Genomic DNA, 19,495 nt, shown 5'->3' with positions numbered 1-19,495 from the left:
AATGTTATCTAATTGTTTTATGCCTGTATAAGAGGCTATATATTACTCATAACAAATACATGTGAATTTATAAGGTGACCATAGCAATACAAAGCAAAAAACACTGGGTTTTTGTTTGTTTGTTTGTTTTCTTAAATGTTTTTTCACTATATAAAAATAGAGTTGCAACACTTATATTCCATCTGGGGCTGTTTCTAGGATTTGCATGGGCAAACAGAACAGGTTTCCACTGTTTTCTGCTAGGGAAGAAATCCCCAAACATGATCTTGAGAGGCAAATTTCCAAAACACTCATTAGATACACATATCTTGGATTAGAGCATGGAACTGAAAACCAGAACCCAATGGCTTCAAGATGACTTTGTAACTTCATGAAAATTCAAAGCTTAAACTTTTTGGTTTGCTGAAACTCTAGTGTGGTCAAGTTATACCTGCAATACATGCCAGGAGATGAGCTATTGAAGATTTCTGCATACTAACAGAGGTCTGTATCTTGCCATGCATTACAAACAGGTGTTCCCCCCTCTAACGCTCTGTCTCTTTGCTCCTTTTCCCCTTGCAGGTTCCCAATCTGCAACAGACCCATCTGGTGCATTTGGCTTCCTGGGCAGTGTGAGGCAGAGGATGGCAAAAAGCAGGGAGGCAGCTCTTACATAGAGCATGCTGCGCTTGCTAGTGTTGACTCATGACTATGGATTTTCAGTTGGCCTCCAGGGTCAGAGAACAAATGGTGCCCTGCAGCTACCTGGTCAGACAGCGGTGCTGCATCTTCACAGCCCAGGGACCAGCAGCGTGCCTGCCTCTAGGCTGTTTCATCAGTGCTAATTTGGCTGCAGCTAGTACACTGGGAGCACTAGCTAACCCTTCAACTCCACAAACAGTATGCCTTACCTTACGGTCACCCATTCAGCCAAACGGTTTGCTTTGTCACACACCAGAGGCTTGCCAGCAGTATGTTGTGCAGGCCTGTATTATGCAGCAATTAAAAAAAAATCTGCTCCTGGACTTTGATTGCTGCAGCTGTAAATTGCCAGACAGCACAAAAGCCACAGGCGGTGCCGCAGTACAGATACTGGCCATCCCTATATGTAAGCCTTCAAGAAAATTTTTTGGATCTGTTTGATAAATCAAAGCTTTACTTAAGCTTTACTTATTTGATATATAAAACCATTACTTCTTTTTTTTTTTTTTTTTTTTTTTAAATTTTCAAGCTCATCTAAGCATGAACTAAATACAATAGAAAAGGTTAAATGAAAGAAGCCTTTCTGTGTGCAGGAATGCTGATAAAGTAAGCAAGACACCCCTATATGCAATATTCCAGTGTCTTCCCATATCATTTTCCTGTATATTGTTTTATAAGAAACTGTCACTAGACCTGAACTTACCTAATCATGAGGTACCCTATTATGGTAATTTTGTAGCATGTGTGTATCCTATTTGGTTGTATATTCAACACATTTTCAGGCCTTAAGTAAAGTTTAGTTGCTGTGCCATTAGAAAAAGGCACTACTTAAGCAAATACAAGTTTTACATTTCAGTGGTTTCCTATTTCTAAGAAAATTCTGCAAGATTAGTGAAGATTTCTGAAATTATTTACCTGGAGTCTAACGTCATTGAAAACTCAGAAACAGTAAGGTGCAGGTGCTTTTAACATGATAAGACTTTTTTTGTCTTCTAAATGAAAAAATGTTTCGGGTCTGCAGACTTGTTCCCTGGGAAATCTTTATTACTGCTTTTGGTGTCCTGTAGTAAAATAATACATTTTCTATTAGGCAAGAGCTGTGACTCTGTTTCGTCTGTAGGTGGCAGAAGTGGGTGCCTTTGGGGAACGAAGTGCACATTTTACCTGCTACTATCATCTTCATTGCCTGCACAAGCCTATCAGTTTAAAAAAATTGTTATTTCTCTTATAATACAAGGGTTAATAGGCACGTAGTGAAAGTCTTACTATTATACTCCCTTCTGCGGTACAAGCAAATACGAGTGTACAGCCTCAAGTTGTTTTGGTTTACTGACTGGTTTATGTTATTAAGACAAAATTTTGAGAGGAAAAATATTCTCAACAGGGCATGTTAGACCACTAGTTAAAAAAAAATAAAAAAGTAAAAAGCTGAGTTTTAAGGAGCCTAAAGTGATTGTTCCTCAAATACCATGTGATATTTGATGGTGGATTAATTTTCTATAACTATGAGATAGTAAAATGCAATTTGGTATTTTTGAAAATCCCACATAGTCTCTGCATTTTTAGTGCTCAAGAAACCTTTGAGTTCTGCCACTTGGTTTTCTTCCCCAATGTAAGCATGATTGTTGAGGATAAATGCCTCTCCACTGTGGCTGTGTAATAGCCTAATAAGTGTAAGCATAAGCATGTAATTCTGTGATAATTAGACAGAATCAATTGAATAGTATATAGAAAATTTCTTGAGACACTTATCTTCATAGACATAGGCACATGAAATCTTGTTGAGAGGATTTTTGGTTGGTAGGTTTTCATGTTATTTTAATACAAATCTTGGAGCTATTTCTTGGTACTTGCAGATATTTTCTTATTGTATTTTTGTGCTTGTTACCTGGCACACAGATGAGTAAAGAGACCTTAAATCAAAAAGAAGTGAAGCAGATTTCACAGAGGGTTAGTAGACCACAAGATTCCTATATTAAGAGGAAGCATTGTGTAGCAAATGTAGAAAGCCAGATCAGCTGTTTTGTAGGAGGTGATTCAGGGGGATTATGAAGGGACTGGGACATCTGCATCATGTGGAAAGGCTGAAAGAGCTGGGACTGTTCAGCCTGGAGAAGAGAATGCTCGGGGAAGATCTCATCACTGTATATAAATACCTGAAGGGAGGGAGCAAACATGATGGAGCCAGGTTCTTCTCAGTGGTGCCCAGTGACAGGACCAGGGACAATGAGCACACACTGAAATATAGGAGGTTTCCTCTGAACATCAGGAAACACTTTTTCACTGTGAGGGTGACCAAGCACTGGCATAGGTTGCCCAGAGAGGCTGTGGAATCTCCATCCTTGGAGATATTCAAAAGCCATCTGGAAACATTCCTGGGCAGCCTGCTCTAGGTTACCCTGCTTGAGCAAGAGGTTTGGACCAGAAGACCTCCAGAAGTCCCTTCCCACCTCAGCTTCTTTGTATCTTTGTGAGATTCTCCTAAATATCTCTCTGTTAATGCTGCTCAGAGCATAAATACTCCATGTGAGTTCAAATTTTGGATTTACTGGATAGGTGACCAAGGCTTCTGCTGTAGCAGGATACCAAGTAGCAGCAGTGGTAGAAAACTACTGGCAGCTTGTACAAGTATTTTGGAGTAATTAATGAAAAAGTAGAGGAAGGTATTACACTGAAGGGAAATCATTAGCCAATACACTCTATCAAGCCATGCATTTTCTTCTGTAACTTCCATTAATACCAATGGCAAAACCATTAATTGACAGCAAAGCTCAAGTATCAAATGTAAAGAGAGACTTACACAACAGATCTTCAGAAATCCTGTGGTTTTTCAGGTCAGAGTTTCAGAGTTTCATTCTGTTTATTTCTATGCTAGTCCTAGTGAGGACTTTAGTTTCCGACGTCTGGAATAAGTTGACTATTTCAAAGATAAAATATCCAATGTCCTGTTAACACTATTCAAAGTCAAGAAAAAGGGTCATTCCTATTCCATTTGAAAGCAAATAACAAGATGTGTACCAATACCATAGCAGTTTTGTCACGATTTAGAGAAGTGTTTTCTTTGATGGCAAGCCTAACTAGGAAACAAATAAATCATCCAGCCAGTAATTTAGCTTGTGAGCTGCTTGCTTTACACCCCAGAACTCAGATGTACAATTCTTGTCTCTCTCTCTGTGCTACAGAGTTTTTGTTGTTTTTTGATAATAACAAAGGTCACAGCAACGAGTTTGTGACTTGGCTCATTTAAGATGCCTTTGTATAAAGCTGTAGGAGTTTAGTCACTATTTGGGCAAATAGCTCGAAAAGCCTTTACGAATTTAAAAAAGCTGAAGTGGAGCTATAAAAATTTCAAACTATACATGAAACTCAGTGTATAATGTATTTATTGCCCTGCTGCGAAATTATGTGAATTTTATAATTCAGGGAGAACATAGATGACCAAAATTTTTCATGTGTAAAAGAATGATGTTTATCATTCACTAAGTTTGATAGAGACCTTTTAGGATTTAAAGGAAACCTATGGTAAAACATAGGCATGGAGGGCATTTGTTTTTCCAATCTTCCCCAGATCCATGGAGAGGGGTAATCTTGGTAAAAGCTGCTAAATGTAGATATTCTGATCCACAGACAGTTTGACACAGTCTTGACTGCAGCTACTCCTGCAGTATCAACCATTGATGTCCCAGTGAAGTGAAAGTTGGAAAGAAACAGTGGTCCAGTCCATCCCAGTGGATTTTATGCAAGTGGAACAATCAGGTTAAGAGAATATAAGACAGGATGGCTATAATGAATCACTTTTGTTTTTTTGGCAAAGATTACATAGTTTTATGCTGGTGTCAGACATCTAATTTGCTGCAAAAGCACACAGTAGCTTAGTCCAACACTGAAAGAAATAGTGTCCACAAAACCTATATTCTTATGGAGTGTTTGTATTTATTTGATCTTTTATAGGACAAAACAGGTGTCATTGTAACTGCTGAGCTGCTTCTTTTCTGAAGTCACCAGGATTTTGTTGTGGAGCAATATACAACTACTTTTTAAATTAGTGCATTCATGATGTTCATAGTATAATGAAGGGCTTGTTTGGCCTGCACATAGTAGGCCTATTATCTTTGAATCACCAGCGAGATGATTCTGCACAGGCAGACAGGTCTCTACTGCCTCTATTCAGAAGGCTGTTATGGATAATGCATTGGCTCACTGATGTCCTAAGGTGTTTTCCCAATGTGTTGTCTTGGAAGAATGAGCCATGTGCAATTGAACCAGAAATTCTGTAGTACTGCTTTGGATTCAGACATATTTTTAGCTTTAGAAAATTAACTTGGTCCATTGATTCTGTTCTTCAATTGATGCCATGAGAAGAATGATATTTCAAGCACTTTGAGAGTGGCTTATGATTGTGGTGTTTACAACCTACAAGGGGAAGCAGGAAGGAGCACAAGAAAAGGCAGGCACTGATACTGTGTTAGCTATGAAGACACTGCTAGGATTGCATCTCCTGTCCTGAGAGCCAGAAAAGCTCAGGCTGGGGGCAGGCATCATCCTGTGCTGTGTAGTCAGAGAGACTGAATTGCAACACTGGTCCCTTGTGCCCTGCAGCTCTTTTAAACACACATAAAAATTGTGTGTTGAGTGCCAATAGCTCACCCAGAGCAGGGTCTTTCAAACACCTGTAATTTTACCAGAGGAAAACAATTTTAATCACTTGCTGGACACATGCAGTATCTTGATGAATCATTTCACAGAAAAGCTTTTTGTTTAGATTTTGAAGTGCATTGTACTACAGTTTTCCAATATACCCCAAAAGATTGCTCTTTTTTCATAAATCTTTGAGATATATAAATGCATATACAAATAAATAAATTAATATATTGTGCTGGTTTGACTGAAAATGAGTTAATTTTCTTCATGTAGTTAGAAACCTTTCTTTTTCATAGGTAGCATGGTCATTATTTGGAGTTAGTTTGAGAACAAGAGATAACACCCCAGCACAGAGCTAATATTTTTAATTGATCTGGTCTGAGAGCCAAGGGCATTCTGAGTGCTCTGCCAACAGGTGTGAGGCATTGAAGAAGGGGAGCATGGATGGGGCAGAGCTTGACTGACATCCAGACTGATCAATAAGAGTATTGCACCCCATTAGCATCGTGCTTCATTTTTAAGGAGAGTTGGGATCTGCTGGTCTCTCTCTTGGGTGCTTTCTCTCTTGTGCATTCGTCTTCATTCTTTTTGTCCAAGCTAGGGGGAGTTCAGTTTGGCATGTTTAGTTCAGCCTTTTGCCATTTTGCAGAGGCCTCTGGGCCTTTCTGCCTTTTTCCTCTTTTCTCTCTTCAGGATTGGCTGTTGGGACCAGGTGCTGCTTCCTGGGACTGGCTGCTCAGTGTGGACGGAGTTTGTGAGGAATTGACTTGAGTATCTTTTACTTTATATTCTGTTTCTAATTTATATATAAATTTACTAGCCATTTATTAGTATTTTGTTATTTTATTAAACTGTGTTTATCTCAATCCAAGTTTCTCCCTTCCCTTTCCATTCTCTCCCCTATTTGGGGGGGATGTGGGGTGGGGAGGGTGTTGAACTTAGTAGTAAATATGGACTTGAACTTCTAAACAGGATTTTTATAATATAATTTTTATAATATATTCATAAGAATGACAGTTCTTGACAGGTAGCAAATCATTAACTGTGTCACATGGTTACCATGTGATTTTAGTTTCAGTTTGTGTTATATCAGTAAGCCCTTTAACTTTTCTTGGGCTTTTTCAGGTCTTGTAAGGGTATGGATGGGAAGCCTGTGAATATGCAAATCTACATTTTTTTAAGCTGAAAATTTTCTATCCATGGCCAGTATTAAGGTAAGTCTGCATTTTGTAATAGCATTTTAAATTTATTGTGAGAACAGAACGCGTTGCTAACCACATTTTATTGTTTCTGCTTTATCACAAAATGATTCCGTAGAAGTATGTTAGTTTTCAGAGCAGGCTTATATTTACGTTGGCTGACAGACACTTTACTCTTCTTGCTCCTTTCATGTTACATCTCATATATTTCATAAGACCGTGGGCAATATAATTCTGAGTGATACAAGATACTCTTTCCTGTGGCACCTAATTTTACCCCACCTGGTACATGAGACCATGGTACTCTTTGGAGTGCTATCATGCCTAAAATATAGGGGATATTAAGGGCTGAGATCTTCAACAGAGATTTCATGTGTACCTGTGAGCAGGTATTTGTGCTTGGGCTTGGAATTAAGACATTGGACATTCAGGAAGACAGATTCATGAGTATCTGATAGATTATTTTTTTTTAGGTTACCATGAGCAAAATGTAAACCCTGTTTTTTACTAGCTAGTCCAAGGCTTTTTCAAGACTAGATTCCTTGTTCAAGATAATTATGAGACTGTGAGCAAGCTGACATGCTTGAAAATGTGTGGCTCCTCATTTATCTCAGCTTACCTGTTGGGTTCCCATACCACCACAATGTCTGACAGATCTGCAGATTGCTGGCGTGACAGCAGTTTGAACAGTGTATGTGTCAGAAGTAGAAGTCAGCTGGCTCACGTCTACTCTTCATGCTGTTGTTTTAGAGGAATCTGGACATAGCCTGTAAAACTTCCATTCTTTTTAGGGGTAATATGATAATCACAGAATCACAAAATGTTGGGGATTGGAAGGGACCTCAAAAGATCATCTAATCCAATCCCCCTGCCAGAGCAGGAACACCTAGATGAGGTAATTCCTCTTTGCGAAGTGCCCAAATATAAAACGATAGGGAGGCTGTAAAGGGGGACATATCCCATTACCCTATTTATTCAGTTCAGGCACAAAATTAGAGGCTACTCCTTGTCACTCAAGTGTCTAATACAATATCACTCATTAAATATGAACCTTGATATACTGCCTACTTTGGCCATGAATTGCCTACCCAAAGAAATTTCTGTTTGTATCCAGTTATTGACTTAACTTTTACTGTTGGGTTTCCTGCAACAAACAAATAGTGAACCTGTTTGGGGTTTTGGATTTTTAAAAAAATCTGTTCTAAAAACCATGTGCAATGTTCTTGTCACAAAAAAAAAAGCGTACAGTTTGACAAAGGTGGTACCTCAAGTTGCAGAATGACATGATGTTCTTACACAGAGTAAATACAGTTTTCTTTGGAATTTTCTTGAGTGAGCCCTAGTAATACACTATTAAGTTGTTTTGCACACGGGTTTTCAGTTATGAAACATTTGTAAACATTAAGTTCAGTTTATGCTGGACTTTGTACTGAAGTCCACTTCCCTGAATCTGACTGTGAATTAGATATAAATTGCATTAGTGATCTGAAAGATATTAGTGGTATTTTTTTTTGGAGAGGATAGGAAAGAACAGTGAAAGGATTCCAGCTATCCCAGCTGTAGGATTACCTGATCTTTCTGACCTGTTTGGGGCTGGGGAATGAAACCTAAGTATGAGATAAAGCAAGAAAAAAAAATGTTTAGAAACCCAGCACCCTTTTACGCTGTTACATTCCCACTTCTCTTCATTAGGAAATGAAGAGCTTAAGTTCTCTTTTTCTGGAGTTGTACTTGGGTTACAGTGTAGACTAGGCCAGTCAACACAAGCAAAGAATTGTCATTACTTTTGTTCATAAGATATTAACCAATTGTTTCATTTCATTCCTCTGTGGCAGCGTGCCTAAATTCACAAAAATCCACAGGAGACTTGCCTCTACACAGCCTGCCCCTGCCCCAGGTTCCCTGGCACAGCTGTTTGTCATGTATTCTTTGCTGCTGCTTGGTGGTGGCACCAGCCCAAACCCGGTTCTTTGGTATGTACTGCATACTGTCCTTTGAGATTGCTGCCAGCAGCTTTTTCTCGGATAAGCAAATGAAATAAGGGACTTTGTCATTTTAATGTTTATAGCTTTGTGGAGGTGGAAATGAATCAGACAGAGTGTACTACCTTATAGCTTTTCTGTTTCACCTGGCATTTACCACTGTTCTACAGAGGAAAGTTGTCTAAGGACTACTCAAAGAGGTCACAAGGATCCTTGCAATTTTAATCAATGTAAGTGTAGCTAGGACTGTGAATGAGTTCTATTTGCAGTAGGCAATGTGGTTGGGTCACATGTGCTGCTTGCTAAGTGGAGAGTGACTATGGTTGGGAGAGTGGGTGACGTGAGCAGGTTCGAAGGTGCAACTTCTCTTGGGATGATTGTTCGCTGATATCTCAGTACATTCTGCATTTTTTACTTGCATGTTTAAATGGTCATGAGAATTGCTGTATGATGCTTTAAAAGAAAATATTGTTACTGCTAATCTTCTGTATTTCTTCTTCTTTTTAGGGACCAGTACTGAAGAATGACTCCACCAGTTAGAAAGACAATTTACCGTTATCTTTTCCAGAATAGATGTGTATCAGTGAAGTTAATTAATATTTAAATGAAGAATGTAGAAAAAAACAAATCCCTTTGCCATAATAAGAATGTGTAGCTCAACTTTCTTTTGTATAAAGCACTATGAACAGGTGATATCATCAGGAAAAAGACTCCATTGTAGGAAAGTATTTAGACTAATTTGGACTTTCCTTTACATGAAGTGAGAAGAGAATGACAACAGTGACAGTCTAATGCATGATGAAGTTTACTAAGCACGATTTTATTTTTCTAGTTGGTGGAATTATAATTTATGTAGTTGACATTGGAGTGGACTTCTGGGTAGCTAGTAAATATTTTTGTCAAGGACAATATTCTTGGAGTATATTAATATTGAGTTTTAGAGGTCTTTCATCATTAATAACTCAGGTATTCAGTTACGAGTGGTTTAAAAATGATTGGGAAGGTACTGATACTGGGAAGCTGAAATGGATTTTTCTAGTTCATCTCTTTCAGTGTGGAATTTTTATAAGGTAAGCACATTTATTTATTTATTTATCTATTTATTTATTTTAAAATAAGAAATCATATTGCCTTAAGATAGTTTGTAAAGAAATATGGCTTCAGGGACAAGACCACTTCTGGCATTAACAATTATTGCTCCAGGTAAGCAAATGGATTTTTGTCTGCTTATGCCAGGGGTGAATTATGTCATGTTTTGATGGAAATGTATGTCTTCTTTCATTTTCCCCGTAATAATTTTTATCATTCACAGCCTAACTCTATTTGATTCATCAGCCTTTTGATAGGGCATATTTAATTACAGAGTAATACTGTTGTAACTGATAAATGTAAGTTTTTAAAGTGATGTTAAGAATTCATTGGATTACACTAAGCAGGTGAGACAGCTGAAGTAAGAGGTAATTTTTGAACCTGAGTGTCTAGCCATGTGTAGAAAAAACACTGATTCAGGAGACGAATGTTTGAATAGTTAGTAAGAATGCTTGCAGCAGTACTTCCTGTAAGACTGAGGTAATGGTGACAGGAATCTTTGTTTGCTGAAAGGCACATGTCCAGGAATAGTTTAAGATACCACATACTTATCATTCTGTGGTGGTTTCCTATAAAATTATCATTATCATCATTCTAGAGAACATTTTGCCAATATTTTACTTCTATTTTAAAACTAAAGTGAAAGATGTTGGCGAAAAGTTCTGAATTTTAAGTATTCTATGTATGCAACATGCAAGAAACATGAGTGAATACACTTATCAGACGCATTTAATACAATACTTATTTAAAGTGCCTTCTTTAACTTCCTATGCTATTCTATGGACAGCATTGAAAGATATATTTATGCCAACATAAAAATTCCCCTCACACACGTTTTATTCACCTGATGTTATCATGGATTAAGGAAAATGACAAAGCTGTTAAGTGTCACAATTAACTTTTTCCTCTCATTATTTTTCCCTTTGTCTGTCAGCTTTACTTTCCTGCTCTTTGCTGTCTTACAATCCTAAGTTTCAGACTTCAGAGAGGAGTATTTATAGACAGATTTAATTTTTCTAGTGTCAGATATTAGAAAAACTTAGAAATACTACATTTTGAAGAAAAAGAAAATCTCTCTTCAATTTCTCTGGACGGTTTCTTTTTCACTAACCACATCCATGGTCACGGGTTGGTTCATGGGAGGCACACCAAGACCTGGCCACAGGTTCTTTACCAGGTTCTGCCTTTTGGAAGGGATGTCTTGGGGCTCACTGTGGCACTCTCCTTTCTGTCTGTCCCCAAGGCTTTTCATCCTCAGGTGTGGCCAGGAATGCCATTCTTCTCCTCGTGACTTACAAACCTACCCCTCTGAGTTTGCTTCTTCCAAAGGAAATTAAAGCCATCACCTCTCTTTCTGATAACTGGTGATAAATGTTAAGCCAGTAACCACGGTGTAGAATGGCAGAAGCTGCTCTTTTAATGTCTGGCTGAAAATTTCCTTTTTCCCTTTTCTCTACCGTGACCTTATTCTCTGTAATCTGTTCAGGACTGAATTTCTATAATTTTCAAAGCCTCTGCCAGAATTAGTCCCATCTTCTCTGAGTGGCTTATTATCTAGTAAACATAATTTTGCCCTTTGAACTGACAGTGTTGTCAACTTGGTCAGTTGTCCTCTATTGCACACATGATATTGTCTCCTATACAGCCACTTATACCTGGAAAATTTCTGAGCTGGTATGTGTAAATTACAAAGATCTTTCAGCCACTCCTCTGTATTCAGCAGTGTGATGAACTACACAGCATACTGTGTAGTACAAATTGATAACAGCACACTGACTTCTGTGCTTGTACCTTGGTGATCAACTATTACATACTTCCTATTAAATGTGTGTTTTCTTAGGTGTAACCACATACAGCTCCCTCCCGTCTTCCTTCTTAGTCATCTGATTTATCCAGTTAATTTAGACAATGAGTCTCTCAGTTTTATCTCTACAGTCAATGGATAAAAATAGATTGAGCTGGGTCGTACTTGTTAAGGTGAGTTTCTACAGAATGTTATTTGGGGCAGGAACATATATTCTCCATTTACTACAGAGGAAAAGAGGTACCTAGTCAGTAAATACATCCTTAGGATGCCTGAAATCATAAGATGTGAATACACCTTGACAAATTGTCTTCCTTCATTCCTTCCTTTCATTCTTCCCTTCTTCCCTCTCTTGTGACTTTTACACTTTTTGCTCCATCTTTGAGACAGAGAACTTAATTATGTTATGTTTGTACAGTGCACAGCACAATGGGAATACCTGGTTATGTTATCACGTTGCAATGCTAAGAAATCAATATGGAAATCATATGTGTGTATACATTATGTGCATATATATGTTAAAAATAGAGCAAAAATGAAATTAAAATTGTTCTATATCTAATAAGTCTTTAGTTTCTTTTAATGGAAGGAATGTAGACCTGTAATTATATTTCATATGAGATATTATTGTCTGAAAGGAGACAAAATTATGTTGCTAAAGTATATATTACTTCTGCTGACTAAAATTATTTTCAGCCTGACCCATTTAAATGAGTCACACAGATGCTGGTAGAATTGAGAACAGACTGTGGCTTCACAGTCAGCATTAAGACAATAACACAGTCAGTGTATGTCAAAAAAGGGGACATTTCCCTGGGGCACCATATGAATTCTGGAGTCCACTGACATGTAGCAGTTTGGAGCATCAGTCAAGGATGCCTCCGGAAGACTAAATTTTAGCAATTAATAACCTTCACTGTCAGGATAGAAGGCCATATTGTGATATTGGCAGCTGCTGTTGTGTCTCTTGATGCTTAAAGGTTGGCTCAAGATGCCCTGAATCTTTGAACAGGAGCAGATGAAAAATATTTTTTTTGCATATTTGTAAAGATGAATTCTAAATCCATGAGACATCAGAGTAAATGTGAGTACTTTGCTGAACCTGGAATTATTTCATTGCATGTTTTTAAAAGACAATGAGAAAAATTCAGAGTCAAGATAGGTGATGTTCTGTTTATACTGGTACAGACTTAGCACCTGGTAAGTCACATCCAAACCAAGAACTGATTAAAAATGAGGACTGAAGCTGGTAACATGCCTCTAGCAATTTATGTGTATAACAAGAAGTTCCACATGACAAGATAAGTAGAAGGATATTTAAGATACCAAGTCAGTGGGGTACAGAGGGTCAATTAATAGTGGAAGGTTTATAATGCTACTTTAAGTGAGTTAGAGGTTACATAATAATGATCACATTTTCTTAATACGAATTTACAGACCAAAGTATTGATTTAGTTGCATCAGTTTCATGGATTTTATTCAAGCCATTTGATACTTAGAGAATTAATTTTAACATGCAGCAGAGAATAATTTGCATTTGATTAAGGATTTATACTATGCTGCAAACTATGCATATTTAGAAGTTAGACAGGACAATAATTGTTGCCAGGTGTCTCACACCCTGCCTGCACAAAGTTCTAAATGGCACCCAAATCTTGTCGGTGTAGTTTGATGAGATGGGACGTGCAGTGTAGTACTGGGATTGTGGTGGAAAGTCCTTGGTGGAAATCTGAGGTGAAGCAGGTGGCATGGAAGCACTGCCAAGGCAGCTTGCCTGTGACATGTGAAGGCTGTGAAGCTGTGAAGCAACAAAAACGAGTAGCTGTCACCTCTGTGAATTCCCAGTCAGAGCCAAAGCCTTCCTAATTTTACAGGAGACCAGGAGCAAATGTCATCCTTTACAAAATGATGATGAAAATATAGGAGTATCTTAAGAACAGAGAGGCAGTGGAGCTGTGTTTCAAGGAGTGTTTATAATAAGTGGGAGTCCTATCATCTGTATTCTCCATAAAGCAACACTACAAGAGCAGAAACCCTCTTTTTTTTCTCCTATCAAAGTGAATATTATATTTACAAACACTGATAATTCTTTACTGTTCTTATATGACAATTACAGTTGTAAAGAAGTGATTTTTTTTTTTTTGTTCCGTTGGCTTCCAAGTAGCTTATATATCTTGGATTAATAAAAAAAAATGATCCTCTTTAATGAGTTTCAAGGGAGAAAAAGTGGTAACCCTGAATTTATCTGTATTTATGACATATTCATGTCACCTTCAGTTTAAGATGGATCATTTGCCTTCTCAGCTGTGAGCTCTGCAGCTCAAAATTTATGCAGATGGTTTCTATTTCTTGCTGCTTGGACAAGCACAGGCTCTGGTGAATGAGTCCATGGATAACTAACAGATTTGTCTATCCAATTGTTTTTTTCTTGCAAACATTGCAAACTCTCCAGATGTTTACATCTTGCATGCAATAACCAGACGTTTTAGAATACTAATTGTTTCATAAACTGGAAAAGCTATAGATGCCTTGCCAAATAGTTCAGTTATTTGCTCATGAGTAATTGTGCAGAGAAGAGTAAGATACATATACAAAAACATAGAAGTAGAAAACAGTTTCCTTTGGGAGTAAATAATGGCTCTAGAGCCAGCTCACAGAATCAGCGTATGGCCTGACTGGCAGGGCTGCAGTCTATGAACCTCTGCAAAGAGAAGAGCAAAGGATCTTTACCTCAGGCCCCTCAGTAGTAACATAACTACTCCACACCTGCTACTGCTGCTTCCAGGTTGCAATTCTCACTTCTGTGGTGGAAAAGCTTCAACATACCAGGGAATAAGTCACAATTCCTCTAGCATGCACTGTCTCATTTGTAGCTCCAGAAGAACCTGTGACACTGTCTCCCCTGTGGTCAAAGGATTTTGTCCTTAAAGCTGGTGAAGGTGTTACACTTTTAACACCTGGAGGAGCCAGGAATTCTTCCTAGTGCCCCTTGTAAGCAGAAGGGGACTGTGTCTTATTGGGAGATGAGTTTGTGGGATCCAGGTGTCTAGTGATCTGCTGCCCCCTGTTTGCTATGTGAACGAAATGCAACTGTGTGTTTTGTGGGGTTCACATTGCGTGTGATCCTGTGGACGATCAGGGAATTGGGAATCTCCAGCACTTCAGCGTGAATCTTGAAATCATCTCAGATGCAGCCTTAAGGAACAGAAGTAGGAAACAAGCTAAGGCATAGGACCTTGCCTTGCTCAGCCTGCACACTAGCAGGCTTGTATAGCTGTGTAAAATAACCATGCGATGGTTTGTGCTGTTGTTCTTGATTTCTCCAGAAAATAGACCTGAATGAATGATGTAATCTTCATAATCCAGATGACTAAATCCTTCTGTGGAGAGGAAAGGCCTTTAGCAATGTTTATAATGCTAGAAAAATTGGCTGAATCTCAGTGAGTTTTCTTGAAAAAGGGCTGCTGTTGCTGTCCTTGGCTGCCAGTTACACTCAAAATGGGTTCATTGGAGAAGAATATTGGAAGCTTAAGATATCTGGGAACTGAATAGGCAGAAACAGGCTTGAAAGTCATGTCTGAACACTGTTATACTCAGAATCCTGTTTATGGGAAAACACACAGGATTTATATACCTGTAAAGCCAAGAACTTAGTATAAGTGAAATTGTAACAACTCATTCCGAGAATCATTATTAGTCTAGATCTATCTATTACAGAAAAAGAAAGAATACTTCTATACATAACAAGTTTCAGTAACAATGACATGATTAAAACTGTTACATACATATTTCATAGTTCATGTCCCTTTTCCTCATGTTTTCCTCTCCTTTCCCCTGATCCTCCAGGTCTTAAGGTCAGCAGTCTAATTCTGGTGTGCATGGGGATTATGGGTGTTACCACTGTCTGAAGTCTTTCTGGGAGGAACATGATCTTCATGTTGATGGTTCCTCTTCTTCACTCGGAATCCACTTTGGTTCTATTTTGTATGTTTGCTAGCATGCTTTTAGACTTTGCTTTCTCTTTATTTCTCTGCAGCTTCAGGTTACATCCAAACTTAGTATCTATGGTGCCTTTTATGTGTGCTAGATACAATTTCGTTGTTCTTTTTGTTACCCCTAAAAGTAGTTTCATCCAGCTCCATGCCTGCATTTCTATAACTGATTTTTGGTGAGTTGTTTATAGCCATGGAGTCTCCAGTGTCAAACCATCCCTTATCATCCTATGTATGTACTCTTTCATACTGTATCCTCTGTCTCCACATCTCAGGACTTCTGCTGTCATACCAGGACTATATTTCTCCATCCTACATCATCATGTCTGTCATAAATAGCTCATTCAATACAGAATATCTGCTTGTTACTGTTACCTCTATAAACTATGGTTGTATCAGACAAAAATGAACAAAAGTAAAGCAAATTAACCACCTGGTCAATTGGAAGAAATCACCAAATTTTCTGCAGAAAACCCAAGCAAAACAAAGTCACAGACAGCTCAAGAAAATTTCATAGAGAGCAAGCCTGGCAAGTCTCAGCCCTGAGGCCTTGCAAAGCTTATGCCGCCTCACTAATAATGATGTATTGTGGTGATGCAGAGTTATGGGATTTCACCTACAGTCTGTCCAGCCAGTGTTACGCACCACTTACAGTCAAGTAACCAGCAGAAGAGAGCAAGCCTTGCTTTGCTTCAAGATAGAATTTACATGCATAGTTACGAGAATACTTCTTGTAACAGTCTTTGTTTGCTGCTGAACAGTTCTACTGGAAAAAGCTCTTTAGCTGTGAAAACACCTTCTTCTTAAATTGCCCTGTTTAATCTGTTATAGAGAAGAGCATTGCTTACATCTCTTGGCTTCTGAAGCAGTAGTGCAATGATTCAGATAATTCACCAGGGCTGTGTGTCTCTGTGTGTGAGTCCATTAGGAGCAGCAGAAATACTATGATTTCCAGCAGCTGGAGTTCTGGTCCTACACCAGGTTGTAGCCACCATCCTGTTTTCCTAAGTTGTAAAGATTACCATGTACAACAGCTGGTTCCTCCCGTAACTACCAAAATAGTTTTTGATTAAAACACAAGTGTTCTGTTCCCTCTAAGGTGCTTATGTCCACGTCCAGGCCTGAAGTAAAGACCTTGAAAATGGAAATAAGAGCTAGGGATTTTTTATCCCTAAGCATGACATTAGAGATATACTGAACAGACATGGTTCTTTACCCCACAGAATGCACACCGGTTGTGACTAACTAATTATGTATATTTTTGCATTTACTGCTCTTTCAGAGGAAATGCTCATTTAGGCTTAATTGAAAATAAACCAGATCTGTTCTAAAAGTCATTCAGATGTACTCATTTGCCAAATCAAATGGCTTGTTCATGTAGAACCACTCAGATTATTTATAGAATCTGTCATCCCAGGAAATCCATGTGTCTTGAAAGTAATTTTCTAAAACGAAAGACTTCCTAAGTATTTAGAAATAAATACTGTAGTGATTTTTTTAAAAAGCCTTTTGTATGTTTGCAGTTCATCAGATATTATGCCTGGGGCTTATGGATCTTTATTATATTTATATATATGGATGTTCACAGCTGGATATTTACTAATACCCTTAAAAGGGTAAAAAGAAAGTGAATGGATATCTCAAAGATAGACTGAGAAGAGATGCTAAGGGAATTTTCAGAAATACGGTACTTTAAAAAAATAAGAACCTAGCAAAATAAAGCTTGTAATCTTTATTCAGGCAAGTCTCATTCTGTTTGAGTAGTTTTTACATTGCATTGATATCACTGGTCATAAATGATCATCCGATATCACTGGTACCAGGCAGATACTATACTAAATTTTATCTTAGCAGAAGGTGCTGGATTGCATTCAAAGATAAAATGTGAATGGAGAATGAAGTGAGAAAACTCACTTTTAAAAATGCTGTCTAATCAAGTCTCCCTTTTTACAGGTATTGGTTTGCTTTGAAGTATGGCTGCCAAGCTGCATTTAAACAAAACAGTGGTGGAGATGCATCAGAAACAGACCCTCCCAACTTCATTCAAAAACAAGTCATTGATGTAGTGACTGATATTAACACGCTCAGAGTATTCAAGACTTTTCTTGAGACTACGCCACAGCTTTTCGTCCAGATATACATCCTCATGGAACACAGCAAAAATAATTTCTGTCAATGTGAGTCTTTCTCCTTAATTTGCAAGTTGAGTATCTTACCTAAAAAGAGAACTCATGTGATTGAGTAACATGTTAAACATACCTTGGAAAACATACACTTGACTATGTATTTACTCTGCTTTTATTAATATAATTTCTGTCTAGTAGATGGTTCATTCTGCTAAATCCACAAGAAGGAAGATGTCACTATAACAAGTCATAATACCTAATAGAAACATAATGATACATCACTTGAAGATAATCTATTGAATACAATTAGTATATCATTTGCAGAGCAGTTTGTTTTGTGCACTTTTGCTTACAGTTTCTTTTAAAACTGCAAGCTACGCATCTTGAAATAAGTAATACATTTAGAGCAGCCCTGTGAGCTGTCACTGACATCATTCACATTACAGATGAAGGGACAGAGTCAGAAAACAACTAAGGATGTGTCAGCATTATGACGAAGAGATACTGGTTCAACTCTCAGAAGCAAGGCAGGAGCTGTACCATGTCCAGCTCTGAACCTAGTGGCATTATTGACAAGACATTGACTTACTCAGGGTTGGAATTTATCTAACCAAATGGAGAGACCTGCACTGCTGTTTAGTGTTCCTTCATAGTCCATGGACTAAATAAGTACTCAGAAAAAATGTTCAGATGAACCTCTTCTTAAATATGACCATATGAAGGGTCAAGTCTTAGTTATAGATTTCTACATTACATACACCCCAGATTCAATATCAGTTGCTGAAACTCAAGTTTTTATGGGCTATTTACAATATGTTGGGAATTTCTAAGTATCTGCATACGGGGATGACGAATATGACACACAACTTAAGTGAAACCATCAATGGCCAGAGGCCAGGCAAGATAACCTAGGCATCCCAAACAGCATTACATAACTAGATTTAGGTAGCTAAAGTGAGCCTATAAATCAAAGTGACTTATTTGGGAGCATAGAGGAAATATAAGATGCTATAAAGAATTTGTTAAAAAAGCTTGAACTTGTCCAAGAGTTCTTTCAGAAATAAGAATGTAAAATAATTGTATTTTATTTAGGTTTAACATTAATCCTTGTGTTTTGTTTAGATGCTGCCATTTTTATGTCTTTTTGTGGTATCTCCATTTCAACGGTTGATTACCAGGTATCATTACGAAAATCTCTGCCTGATAAAGATGAATTTCGTGTGCTTTCCAAGTTAGCTTATCTCTTCTATAAACTGTTTACCATCACTTCTTGGATACTCAGTATTTCACTGATCACTCTACTAAGTGTTAGAAGTTCTGTAATTCTGCTGATATTTCTTTGGATCTGTGGCTTCACTTGGACTTTGAAACAACATACGACATTTTGCAAATCTATGAAGATGGAATATCTGTACAGAACTGTTGTTGGAATAATTCTAATTTTTACATTTTTTAACATAAAGGGGAGAAAAACAAACTGTTGCATTTCTATTTATTATGCCACTCACACTGTTGTAACACTAGGTATTTTGCTTGTGTATATGTTTTGGAAACCTTCTGTTATCAAGGGAATATATTTTATCATTGTGAGTATCTTAACTGTTCTTAGTCTGGTGTTAGGTATTATTTTCCTTGCTGTTTATTATAGATGTTTTCATCCCACTGCTTATTGCAGGCCACAGGCATGCTCGGATGAAGTTGATGGAGAGGCAGAACAAAAAGATAGAGTGAAAACCAGTAGATTTCAAAATTTCATAATGCAATGAACAGTATAGATTTCTGTGTGTGTGTGTTTGTGTGTATGTGTGTGTGTGTGTGTTTACTTCAAAGCAAATACCTGCTGGACAGTCTCTCTGCCATTGTTTCTTGTGTATCGTCATTGAGTACTACATAACGGACTGAAGTTATTTCCTCTAAATAACTATTGTTTTCTGTGATGCTGTACAAAGCCTTTATAACATGAAACTCTGTGCGAGTCAAA

At 37.8% G+C, this 19,495-nt stretch overlaps 1 protein-coding gene across 1 annotated transcript; it reads left to right on the top strand.

The window, feature by feature from the left end:
- Positions 1 to 9,274: 9,274 nt before the first annotated feature.
- On the top strand, positions 9,275 to 19,280 carry XKR9 (XK related 9; the record flags this gene model as incomplete). The annotated part of the gene is given in 4 exon segments (XM_080364302.1): positions 9,275 to 9,292; positions 9,296 to 9,573; positions 17,342 to 17,565; positions 18,637 to 19,280. Coding segments are annotated over 4 exon segments (1,164 nt in total).
- Between the last annotated feature and the right edge of the window lie 215 nt (positions 19,281 to 19,495).

Source organism: Nesoenas mayeri (genome assembly GCF_963082525.1).
Source record: "Nesoenas mayeri genome assembly, chromosome: 2".
Lineage (NCBI taxonomy): Eukaryota > Metazoa > Chordata > Aves > Columbiformes > Columbidae > Nesoenas > Nesoenas mayeri.
Note: the sequence above shows the minus strand (reverse complement) of the source record. Positions and strands in the feature narration are given on the sequence as shown.